Source organism: Salminus brasiliensis, chromosome 24, assembly GCF_030463535.1.
Source record: "Salminus brasiliensis chromosome 24, fSalBra1.hap2, whole genome shotgun sequence".
NCBI lineage: Eukaryota > Metazoa > Chordata > Actinopteri > Characiformes > Bryconidae > Salminus > Salminus brasiliensis.
In genome coordinates this window covers 11,715,488-11,728,885 of record NC_132901.1, presented here as the reverse complement: position 1 = coordinate 11,728,885, position 13,398 = coordinate 11,715,488, and the positions used below count along the sequence as shown (strand labels likewise).

General features: G+C 42.2%; 2 protein-coding genes across 2 annotated transcripts; both read right to left on the bottom strand.

Moving 5' to 3' along the window:
• Positions 1-6,826: 6,826 nt before the first annotated feature.
• Positions 6,827-7,240, bottom strand: LOC140546628 (histone H3). The gene has a single exon (XM_072670009.1). It carries the CDS (start codon positions 7,235-7,237, stop codon positions 6,827-6,829), a length of 411 nt encoding a protein of 136 aa, XP_072526110.1. The 5' UTR covers positions 7,238-7,240.
• Positions 7,241-7,292: 52 nt separating this feature from the next.
• Positions 7,293-8,215, bottom strand: LOC140546626 (histone H2A-like). The gene is made up of 2 exons (XM_072670008.1): positions 7,833-8,215; positions 7,293-7,413 (listed from the first exon to the last, which is right to left on the bottom strand). Exons 1-2 carry the CDS (start codon positions 8,213-8,215, stop codon positions 7,293-7,295), a joined length of 504 nt encoding a protein of 167 aa, XP_072526109.1.
• Positions 8,216-13,398: the final 5,183 nt, after the last annotated feature.

Sequence of the window (13,398 nt, the reverse complement as noted above, 5' to 3'; positions counted from 1 at the left end):
ATTAATATTAATTCGGAATTAAATATTAATTCCGTACCCTCTGGATGTACTCATGTTCAAAATTCAAAAAAGTGCTCTTTTTGGATTTCATGTGGATTTCATTAACATGTGGTGTACATGGGGGGGGGAAATCAATAGTCAAAGTCAAGCAATAATAGCATCACTTCTCAATGCATTTGCAGCATGTCTTCCTTCTACTGCTTGTAGTTTCACAGTCTGGCCACACAATGGCATCCAGACTCCAAGTGTTCTAAAAAGGAATAAACTAATAATAGTAATAATAATAACGCAGCATACTTTGGATCATGCATAACCTTCACTCTGAATACTTTAACTCATCATGATTTAGCTTCGAAACCTACAGCCTAGCTCCAGACCTGCTTGACCTTATAATTAAAAAGTAAGCTAAACTATAATTAGGAGCTAAAATCACTTCTGAAATAGCTTGGTCTTATGGCGAAATCTTAAAATAAATAAATAAATAGCTGAATGAATTAATAAAATTCAGTGACCTAGGCTTAAGATGAACTTACAGTGACTCAAAGTAGGCTCATACACAGCCTCTGACTCCTTTTCACGAAATTTGAAGTGCATAGGGGCCATGTGACCTTTGTAAATAAACATTTATGCACCGTTTTCTTAGAAAGATTACACACTTGACATTATTATTGTTATTATTGTAGTAATTGATTGTGTGTTTTACCATCCTAAACCGCACTCCAGTACTCTCTAGTGCACTAGGTGAGTATAGAAGCCGTTTTTTCGTGACATCGTGCACTCCACGTGGAGTCGTTTCGGCAACTAGCTAACGAAAATAATCTTTTGTAAACAAAACACTAGCTAGCAAGCTACACAGGCTGCCCAGCTCTGAAAACCAGAAGATAGGCTGCTGGTAGCCGGGTTTAAGCACGACTGTTTCTCCCTCACTTGCTCCAAATAACAATATAGAGAACTACGCACGTGTCCGTAATATCGTTATTTCTGTGATTAATTTTAAGACACCTAGCCATCATGCTACTCTCCAAGGTGGCTTCTCGGTTTCAACCACGACAGTAAACGTATAAATGTTGCTGTATACACCGTTTCATAATAAAACTTGACTGACTCGAGCGAGTGTGTATTTATCTGACAGGTATTTACACTCGCTGGCGTATGTTATTGTTTGTACCATCCGAGTTAGCTAGCATGCTAATCGCTTTGTTAGCTCATGTGTGGACCTGAAAAAGCAAGTTAACTCAAATCACTCAACAGCCACAAATCACGGCTGTATTGCGTACTTTTATGCTACAACCCCGCATGTGGTACTGCACTGTGGTCAACAAATAATGACCCCTCATAATTAGGCTCATATTTGCGCTTTACTGTTTATGCTAGCCGCGTTAGCCACGCTGCTAATCGCTAAGCTGGCTCCAAGCTATGTACAACTCCACACATAGATCCAGCAACGGCAGTTCTACATCAATTTGCTGTGACTGGGTGTACAACTTTAGGCTCTCGGCAAAATCGAGTTATCGGATATCATTATCTACTTCATTTTTGGCAAGTTAGCAAACGTTATCGTGCTAACAACGACACACCGGAGCTAACCAGGGTCCAGTAGTGTAAGGACTAAAAAAAAAACGACGTTTCACATGTATGAACATTAAAAGTAGCTAACATATGTCTTAACACGACAAATACCTCGGTCAGCCCTCTGATGGCTGTCGCCATGTGCGCCTCGGTCTCGTATACAACAAAGTCACACTACATCACGCCATTCTAACGTGCGCAGCGTTTATTACACACACACACACATGACAAAATTAGTCCTTCCTCAATGCACCTGAATATAAATCACATAAATGGCTATTTAGTACTAGGGTTACGACCTTGCAAGCATAAAACAAGCACCCACGAAGATCACCCCACTACTGTACACCATGGCACACGGTTTACTTTTTACTGTGACTGGACGTGCAGTTATCGGATTTCATCATTAGATGAAGATAGATAGATAGATAGATAGATAGATAGATAGATAGATAGATAGATAGATAGATAGATAATCAATAAAACGTCATCTATCGAACTTGTAGTTAGGCATCATGGGAATTGTAGTCCTTGATCTTGACACTACAGGATAAAGACAAATCGTGTCATTGACACATTGATATAAAGACGTTTAAAGAAACACACAAACCAGTACAGGGTTTGTATTTTCTGTCAGAATGAATGAGTATAAAGCAAGCCATATGTCTACAAATGCATGTCTCTCTCTCTCTCTCTCTCTCTCTCTCTCTCTCTCTTTCACAAACCACCACTGAAATATTTTTGCACATAAAGTAAATTGAGGCCAACTTAAACTAAACCCACACCATTTGGATTCCTCAGGTTTCCACTATACATCTTCTAATAACAGCCATATTGGTTAGCAGTTAGTGGAAGAGAAAGGAAGGAAAGAAATTGTGGAAAGCAAAGTATGTTGCAGTTAGTGGATGATAAAGCCTTAGACATATGTTGCAGTTAGTGGATGATAAAGAAATTGTGGTGATATAAAGTAAGTGTAAAGCTCATGATGAAGTCAGGGTGAGTGGAAGCAGTTTGGCTTGACCTACCCTTTAGGATTCTGATGGAGTTTCAGGGCTAAGCTTTAAGACTGTGGTCGTAGTACGTGAATGGAGCGTGGATGCCATCTGGTGGTCAAAATGTAAATCTGCAAAATATAAAAAATACATATTTTTTTTTTGGTCCACAGAGACATTTAAAGAAGCAAAATCAGAAAGAGGAGAAAGAGTTAAATTTGAGAAGCACAAAAAAGCTAATTCACAAGTGAGTACGGCTGACTTTTGATACACCTTTGTTAGCACTTTTGTGTTAATTTGTTACTTACCTATGCCTTGAAGAAAGTCTCTGACCTTGCAGGTTAAAATGATTTTTTGCGCTGATGGTGCATCCGCTTTCCAATTTTTAGCTTTGCCCCACTTGCCTCCAGCTCTTCAGCCAGGTCTTGATAGCAGAGCGGTGTTCTTTATTGATTTATGATTATTATGTTGACCTCAATATAACCTGATGCATACATACATACACATAACCATACAACATAGAATTTAAGGGCTCTAAGGGGAGGAGAACAAAGGTCCTACATAGAACTGCACTACTCTACAGTTTGACTCTTAATGAGAGAATTGTTGGCTTTTTACCTAACTGATGATAAAATGTCTTTAGTTAAAGAATGCTTGATAGAAGCACTCTTTATTTAAGGCACTTTATTAAGATCTGTAAGGAGATAATACAGTATTGAGTATTTTGTTTTCTTCTGCCCTACTTTATCATTAGCATATTGTTAAAACCCAAACAAAATTACGGTGCCCTAAAATAAGTTTTCATTTCATTGCCTGGTAGCATGACAACTGGTTATCCTGCTGGCTACTAAAATGCCCAAAAGTTCCTTGGTAGAACTTAGTAGACTTACTGGAGTTCACAACCATCTGTCATATGTAACAGCTGTAACATTCACACACATACACACACATACACACACATACATCTATGTTGTTAGCGTTTGCATTTGCGAGTTTGACCACACGATGGCATCCACGCTCCATCCATGACATATATCCACGATCCCAAAACAACGGTGACGTTTGCAATAGGGCACTTCCTAAATCCCTTACACTGTATACACTACACAGAAGTGCACTTCTCTAGTCAAGTCTTTTAGGCTTCTGATGGAGTTTCAGGGCTAGGCCTCAAGACTGTGGTCATAGTACGTAAATGGAGCGTGGATGCCATCGTGTGGTCAAAATGTAAAACAATTAATCTTGCAATTTTTTATTTATTTATTGATTTATTTATTGATTTCTTGTCCACGGAGACAATTAAAGAAGCAAAATCAGAAAGAGGAGAAAGAGTTACATTTAAATAGCAGAGAAGCTAACTTACAAGGGAGGAGGCAGTACGGTCGGCTGTTGATAAACTTTTGTTAGCACTTTTGTATTCATTTGTTACTTACCTATGCCTTGAAGAAAGTCTCTGACCTAAACCATGCAGGTTAATTTTTTTTTGAGGGTGCGTATGTTTTTCCATATTTTAGCTTTGCTCCACTGGCCTCCAGCTCCTCAGTCAGGTCTTGATAGCAGATGAGTCAATTTTAATTGGCAAGGTTTTGGTCAGAGACCATCTTTAGTTAGGCATCATGGGAATTGTAGTCGTTGATCTAATACACTACAACTTAAAGATATAGTGTCCACAGAGACATTTAAAGAAAGAAAGATCAAACACAAATCGAATAAATGGTATATTATTGCATACAAGGGAAAAGCTCCTAATGAGGCCAACTAAAACTACATGTTTACGCCTTGGATTTCTCAGGCTCGTTTTACATCTTCTAATAAAAGTCATGTTAGATTAGATAAACACAGAGGGAGTTAATGTTGCTTTAAGTAATGTTGCTTTTACCATATGTTGCAGTTAGTGGATGATAAAGAAATATGGAAAGACATTGTGGTAAGCAAAGTAAGTGTAGAGCTCATGATGAAGTCTGGGTGAGTGGAAGCAGTTTGGCTAGACCTACCCCTTAGGCTTCTGATGGAGTTTCAGGGCTAAGCTTTAAGTCTGTGGTCGTAGTACGTGAATGGAGCGTGGATGCCATCTGGTGGTCAAAATGTAAATCTGCAAAATATAAAACAATTCATCTTTTTGATTTTTTGGTCCATGCAGACATTTAAAGAAGCAAAATCAGAAAGAGGAGAAAGAGTTTTTTGTATTCATTTGTTACTTACCTATGCCTTGAAGAAAGTCTCTGACCGAAACCTTGCAGGGTGCGTATGCTTTTCCATATTTTAGCTTTGCTTCACTGGCCTCCAGCTCCTCAGTCAGGTCTTGATAGCAGATGAGCGGTTTTCTTTATTGATTTATGATTATTATGGGAACCTCAATATAAACTGATACACAGAGTTTAAGGGCTCTAAAGAGAAGGAAACAAAGGTCCTACATAGAAGTGCACTACTTTACAATTTGTCTCAAAGGCTTCTAGCAGTGAGTGAATTGGAGGCTTTTTACCTAACTGCATGCTGTTTGGTTGTCATGATGGCTAATACAGTGCCTTCATTAAAGATAGCTTCTATCAAGCATTCTTCAAAACAAGACATTTTATCTAGTTGTGGAAGGAGGTTATACGGTCTGGAGGTTTTTTTTTTGTTTTGTTTTGTTTTTTTTTTCCTTCTGTCCGACTTTATCGTTAGCATATTGTTAAAATGAAACCCAAGCCCAAACGACAATCATCCCACAAGACATGTAATTACTTTTTAGATTTATTGGTGCAGTTAACAATCATATTTAATGTGTATAAAATTGCCCTAAATTAAGTTTCCATTTCATTGCCTGGCAGCATGAGAACTGGTAACCATGCTGGCTTCTAAAATGCCCTGAACTGAAGTATGCTTCAATAGAAACATTTTTAAAAACACCGCAATACAAATGACTTAGTAGACGTACTGGAGTTCACAACCATCTATCAAATGAAAAAGCTGTAACATTCACACGAATAAATCTAGTTAGTTAACGTTTGCATTTGCCTAGTTTGACCACACGATGGCATCCACGCTCCATCCATGACATATATGCCCATGATCCCAAAACAACGGTGGTCCTTTGCAATGAGCACTTCCAAAAGCCCTTCTATTCACCACACAGAAGAGCACTACTGTACTCAAGGCTCAAAGGCTTCTACTCTCTATTACATAACTGGGTGCATCCTAGGCAGGACAAACACTTTACCCCTGCCAGTATTTATTCACTATTTCTTTTCCCTAGGCTTCTCTAATGATCATTTTACATGTGCTGGGAAGGTTCATTTAATTTGCTCCATACTTCAAGGGTTATACTTCCAGACAATCTAGACTGTACTAAATAAGGTAATTTTTGAAGTATAGCACAAAACAATACTGACTCAACATTCATTTAATTTTGGCGTTTTTCCCGCTGATCTGGGTTAATTTTACAAACAATGTGACGGGAAACATGAATTTTATAGAGTTAACATATAGAGTAAACATATAATTTTTTAGAGTTAGACATGCCTTGTTCTGGTAGAGGTATTGAAAGAGATTAAAAACAAACAAACAAACAAACATTCCTCTCTGGACTATACACTTACCTCCTTTACTGCTGCCCTAAAAGCAAGCACAAACAACACAGCTGGTCTCGCTTACTCTCTATGCAATCAAACTCATGTTGCATATGTATGAAACGTAAGTACCCCAAATCAAGCTCTCATTATATGAATATACACATACATTGCTCTCTGAAACTGTGCTTGCAGTTGTATAGTTTCACCACGCGGTGGGATCTACGCTCCATCCATGACTAATGCCGTTTGTAATAGGCCAAAACCGGCCTAAACACTACATAGTGTAAAGTGTAGTGTTCTACTGAAAGGGCAGTGGCTTCTACTTTCTGCTGGGGTGAATGAACTGTTTCCAAACTATTAAATATGTATAAACATATTGATAGGTATTAAAAGAAAAGTATTCATATGTATTAAAACACGTTAAATATGGCGATTTTGATGTGAAATGTAGTACAAAACGTTATATATATACATATATATATATATAGACACACATATAGAAGTTGTTTTTTTTCCCTAATCTTCACAACCACTGTCTCACGGCTGGTTTCGCTCGCTCAGTCCTATGGAATTTAGAAGCGCACGCGTCATAATAGCCTTACATTATATAAACGCAACACCGAGGTGAGGCGGACATTTGCTGTTTCGGCGCGGACACGGGTAGGTGGCTCTTAAAAGAGCCGTTGGGTATTTCAGGTAAACGTCGAAGCGCTCTGTTTAAGCGCGCTCTCCGCGAATACGGCGGGCCAGCTGGATGTCTTTAGGCATGATGGTGACTCTCTTGGCGTGGATAGCGCACAGGTTAGTATCTTCAAACAGACCCACCAAATACGCCTCGCTAGCCTCCTGCAGGGCCATGACGGCGGAGCTCTGGAAGCGGAGATCAGTCTTGAAGTCCTGAGCGATCTCACGCACTAGGCGCTGGAAGGGCAGCTTACGGATCAGCAGCTCAGTAGATTTCTGGTAGCGGCGGATCTCCCTCAGAGCCACGGTGCCGGGCCTGTAACGGTGAGGCTTTTTCACGCCGCCGGTGGCTGGGGCGCTCTTGCGAGCAGCCTTGGTGGCGAGCTGCTTCCTCGGGGCCTTGCCACCGGTGGACTTACGGGCGGTCTGCTTGGTTCTTGCCATCGCGTTGAACTCTACTCCTCTCGGGGAAAAGAAAGAGAATGAGTTCTTGCTCGCTTCACATGGCTTTTAAGCTTTCAAGCCGCTTGCCGCTCATTGGGCGTCTTGAAGTTGTCCGTTTCCCATTGGGCGGCCGGCAATGCGTCGGTGACACACTATTGGGCGTCTTCTTTTCAAACCTAAAAGCAAAACGGCGGGCTCCTGTAATACAAAACAACAAAGAAAAAAAAGCATTAAAAGAATATATAATAATAAGAACAATAATATGATCAAACTAATCAATGTACTGTACATTACAGCGAACATTAAACACACTGTGTGTGTGAGAGAGAGCGAGAGAATGTGTGTATACATGCACATATGCATAGGGTGTTGATCTCAGTACGTGAAATATATGAAAAAGGGCAATTGTGTATTGCATGGCAGTGTGTTTATATAATAACTCGGTTCATAAAGCTATTATTTTTTTATGCAGTTGGAAATCACGTGAAGAATATGTAGTGTTGTTTGTAAAGGAGCAGCACTTTTCTTAGAAAAAATGGGTGGCTCTTAAAAGAGCCTTTGTGTATAGATAAATCAACGGAGAGCGCCAATTTACTTTGTCTTCACAGTCTTCTCGGTCTTCTTAGGCAGCAGTACAGCCTGAATGTTGGGCAGCACACCACCTTGGGCGATAGTGACTCCTCCGAGCAGTTTGTTCAGCTCCTCGTCGTTACGAACAGCCAGCTGCAGGTGACGGGGGATGATACGGGTCTTCTTGTTGTCGCGGGCGGCGTTGCCAGCCAACTCGAGAATCTCAGCGGTGAGATACTCCAGGACGGCGGCCAAGTAGACGGGAGCGCCGGCGCCGACCCGCTCAGCGTAGTTGCCTTTACGCAGGAGCCTGTGCACACGGCCAACTGGGAACTGCAGTCCGGCGCGGGACGAACGAGTCTTAGCCTTGGCCCTAGCTTTACCACCGGTTTTGCCTCTTCCACTCATGATTCGCGTCAGTCGTGTTCGTCGAACAAAGCTGAAATAATGCACGCCGGCCAACGAGCGCCGTTGATATAGCAAAATCGCCTACGGTCCTATTGGCTAAAAGCTACGCGCACCAACAGCCAATCGCATTTCCGCCGTCAGACTCTAGCGTCCTCCCACCTCTGCTCGCTTTCCTACCCGACCCCCTCCTCCTCTCGTGCTGTGTGTCTGTGTGAGCGAGAGAGAGAAAGGAAGAAAGAAAACGGGTTAAAGAAAGAAACATTTACCCCCACTCGTGCCCCGCGTTTCCTTTCCCTTTCCCGCTCAAATGTAACACGTATGACCAAACCAAAAAAATATATATATTGATCATATATAATTATTGTGTGGGGAAACTAATGAGAGCTATTTTTGTGTTGTTGAGTGTTTTTTTTTTTTTTAACAATCAATTCATTGTGCAGTAACAAGGGGGGAAAAAAGCTGTTTTTTTTATGAAACTGTGGGTGGCTCTTAAAAGAGCCGTTGAATAGAGAAACAAGACATGAAGGTAAACGGCGTTACTGTTTACTTCTTCTTAGGGGCAGCCTTTTTCGCCTTCGCCGCCTTGGGCTTAGCTGCTTTAGGCTTGACCGTTTTGGCTTTCTTTGGGCTCTTGGTCGCCTTTTTGGGAGCCGCCGGCTTCTTGGCCTTCTTGGGGCTCTTCGCTGCCTTCTTAGCGGCCGCGACGGGCTTCTTGGCCTTCTTGGGGGATTTCTTAGCCGCAGTGGGTTTCTTGGCTGCTACCTTCTTGGGCTTCTTGGCCGCGGCTGGTTTCTTGGCGGCCGGCTTCTTAGCTTTAGGTGCCGGTTTCTTGGCGGCCGGCTTCTTCTTTGCCTCGGCCTGCTTCTTGTTAAGCTTGAAAGAGCCCGACGCGCCGGTGCCTTTGGTCTGCACCAGAGTGCCCTTGGTGACGAGGCTCTTGACGGCGAGCTTAACGCGTGAGTTGTTCTTCTCGACGTCGTAGCCGCCGGCAGCCAGGGCTTTCTTCAGGGCGGCGAGAGACACGCCGCTCCTCTCCTTGGAAGCCGAGACGGCCTTGACGATGAGCTCGCCCACGCTGGGGCCGGCTTTCTTGGGGCGGGCGGCGGCCTTCTTCTTGGGGGCCTTGGCGGGCGCCGAGGCGGCTGGGGCTGGAGCGACTTCTGCCATTGTTCTGCTTTGCTGTGAGCGCGAGTGAGCACAAACTGCTGCAGCGTTCTGTAGAACCTCCCGCTGCAGCGAGGGGGCCGGCCCTTAAAAGCCACATGAGAACGTTGTAGACTCAACTCGCTCGATGCCGCACAGCCGTGTGGCAGCGACGGTCTCGCACTTGTGTTTTCTCTCGGCGTTTGTCGAGCGAAATATGGGCGAAAGCTCAACTTGGCGAGCGTAGAAATGCTCTTTCGTCTCCGAGAGGCTCCACCGTGTGTTGAGAAGACGGGAAGGGCAGCGTAACGACGCCGCGTTTGATACGGCGCTCACCGAAGCGTGCCACGCTACCGGCGTGCCGAACGGGCGGCGGCGCATTTGGCGTGCTAATCGGTGGAAAACGGCGACAAAAGGTGCCACGAACTGGGCGAGTGTTATCCGGTGCGTTGGAGGAGAGCCTCGGCGAGAGCGTGCTGGGCATCCGAGACGTGGGTGCGTTGTTTTGCTCGTCGTGCGAGGCGACCTTGAGGAGTGTGTAAAGCACAGTGTTGCCGTGTGTGCGCAGTATGACTTCCACCGTCGATGCGTCTTTGTCACCGGCGCTTCCACACTCGGAACGGCTCTCCATAGGTCCCCTAATACGCACTCGTAACACACCCAATATACCATAGCCAAAAATCTCATACTAACCCTAACACAAAATAACTGCATACACCCCCCCAACCCTAAAACACAAAAAACAAAATAAAATAAAAAAAAAAGACAAAACTTCTAACTTCTAAACATAACATAAAACAATGATGCCCTTTTTCAAGCCTAATACAAAATAACTGCACCTTCACTCTAACCCCAATACAAAATAAACCCAAGCTCATTTAAACCCTAAAACCCCATTTTTCATTTTAACCCTAATAGAAAATAACCATTTTCTCTCTCCAACCCTAAATAAAATAACCCCATCCTTCCTCCAACCATTATACAAAATCACTCCACCCTCATTCGAACCCCTCACATGAAACAACTCCAATCTCATTCTTGTACTAAAACAAATTAACCCCATCCCTCCCTCTATCCCAATAAGCAACACACCAAATTATTATTTTTAAACTTTTGCTTTCATTTAACCCATTCCATGCAGTCATGACCATTCTACTTAGATGTGCATTCCTCAGTAGGCCGAGGCCATGTGTATCCAAATCATCAGGCTGATGGCTAATGTTGAAACTCACTTTTACTGAACCTTCCTTTGTATCCTAAGGCAAAGGCTTAAGCTCACCGTCACTTTAACTCAATCCACCTTCATCATAAAACTGAGGCCTTTGACCGCCATACTATTTTACTTACTCTTCCCTCGTCCTTTTGCATTGCTCCAAACCCTCTACATCAAAAAATATCTATAAACCTATTCTTGCTCCCTCGAATTTCACCATTAACCTAAGACTTCAACCAAATTCATCTTTTTGTGACCCAACAAAATAGTCCTAATACAAAATAACTCTGTCCTCCCTCTTAACCTAGTACAACATAACCTTAACATCATTCTAACAATGAAACAAAATAACCCCATCCGCCGTCTAACCCCAAAATAAAATAACCCATTTTCATTCATACTCTAATACAAACCCCACCACCTTCTCTCTCCAACCCTAAAATGAAATAACCCCATCCTTCATCCAACCATTATACAAAATCACTCCATCCTCATTCGAACCCCTCACATGAAACAACTGCAATCTCATTCTTGTCCTAAAACAAATTAACCCCATCCTTCCCTCTATCTCAATAAGCAACACACCAAACTTTTGCTTTCATTTAACCCATTCCATGCAGTCATGACCATTCTACTTAGATGTGCAGTCCTCAGTAGGCCGAGGCCATGTGTATCCATGTGTATCCGAATCATCAGGCTGATGGCTTATGTTGAAACTCACTTTTACTGAACCTTCCTTTGTATCCTAAGGCAAAGGCCTAATCACTTCCTAATACAAACCCCACCACCATCTCTCTCCAACCCTAAAATGAAATAACACCATCCTTCCTCCAACCATTATACAAAATCACTCCCCATCCTCATTCGAACCCCTCACATGAAACAACTCCAATCTCATTCTTGTACTAAAACAAATTAACCCCATCCCTCCCTCTATCCCAATAAGCAACACACCAAATTATTATTTTTAAACTTTTACTTTCATTTAACCCATTCCATGCAGACATGACCATTCTACTTAGATGTGCATTCTTCAGTAGGCCGAGGCCATGTGTATCCAAATCATCAGGCTGATGGCCAATGTTGAAATTCACTTTTTCTGAACCTTCCTAAGGCAAAGGCCTAAGCTCACAGTCACTTTAACACAATCCACCTCCATCATAAACCTGAGGCCTCGTTTACAAAGCTACTGTTACTCACTCTTCCTAGATCACATCTGCACTAAACACACTTTCACCGCCATACTTTTTTACTTACGCTACCTAAATTTACTTACTCTACCCTCGTCTTTTTGCCTTGCTCCGACCCTCTACATCAAAAGTCTAGCTCTGAACCTATTCTTGCTCGCTCGAATCTCACCATTAACCTAAGGCTTCAACCAAATTCATCTTTTTGTGACCCAACCAAGTAGTCCTAATACAAAATAACTCTGTCCTCCCTCTTCACCTAGTACAACATAACCTTAACAGCATTCTAACAATGAAACAAAATAACCCCATCCGCCGTCTAACCCCAAAATAAAATAACCCATTTTCATTCATACTCTAATACAAACCCCACCACCTTCTCTCTCCAACCCTAAAATGAAATAACACCATCCTTCCTCCAACCATTATACAAAATCACTCCATCCTCATTCGAACCCCTCACATGAAACAACTCCAATCTCATTCTTGTCCTAAAACAAATTAACCCCATCCTTCCCTCTATCTCACTAAGCAACACACCAAATAATTATTTTTAAACTTTTACTTTCATTTAACCCATTCCATGCAGTCATGACCATTCTACTTAGATGTGCATTCCTCAGTAGGCCGAGGCCATGTGTATCCATGTGTATCCGAATCATCAGGCTGATGGCTTATGTTGAAACTCACTTTTACTGAACCTTCCTTTGTGTCCTAAGGCAAAGGCCTAAGCTCACGGTCACTTTAACTCAATCCACATTCATCATAAAACTGAGGCCTTTGACCGCCATACTATTTTACTTACTCTACCCTCGTCCTTTTGCATTGCTCCAAACCCTCTACATCAAAAAAATATCTATGAACCTATTCTTGCTCGCTCAAATCTCACCATTAACCTAAGACTTCAACCAAATTCATCTTTTAGTGAACCAAACCAAATAGTCCTAATACAAAATAACTCTGTCCTCCCTCTTAACCTAGTACAACATAACCTTAACATCATTCTAACCATGAAACAAAATAACCCCATCCGCCGTCTAACCCCAAAATAAAATAACCCATTTTTATTCATACTCTAATACAAACCCCACCACCATCTCTCTCCAACCCTAAAATGAAATAACACCATCCTTCCTCCAACCATTATACAAAATCACTCCCCATCCTCATTCGAACCCCTCACATGAAACAACTCCAATCTCATTCTTGTACTAAAACAAATTAACCCCATCCCTCCCTCTATCCCAATAAGCAACACACCAAATTATTATTTTTAAACTTTTACTTTCATTTAACCCATTCCATGCAGACATGACCATTCTACTTAGATGTGCATTCTTCAGTAGGCCGAGGCCATGTGTGGATCCAAATCATCAGGCTGATGGCCAATGTTGAAATTCACTTTTTCTGAACCTTCCTAAGGCAAAGGCCTAAGCTCACAGTCACTTTAACACAATCCACCTCCATCATAAACCTGAGGCCTCGTTTACAAAGCTACTGTTACTCACTCTTCCTAGATCACATCTGCACTAAACACACTTTCACCGCCATACTTTTTTACTTACGCTACCTAAATTTACTTACTCTACCCTCGTCTTTTTGCCTTGCTCCGACCCTCTACATCAAAAGTCTAGCTCTGA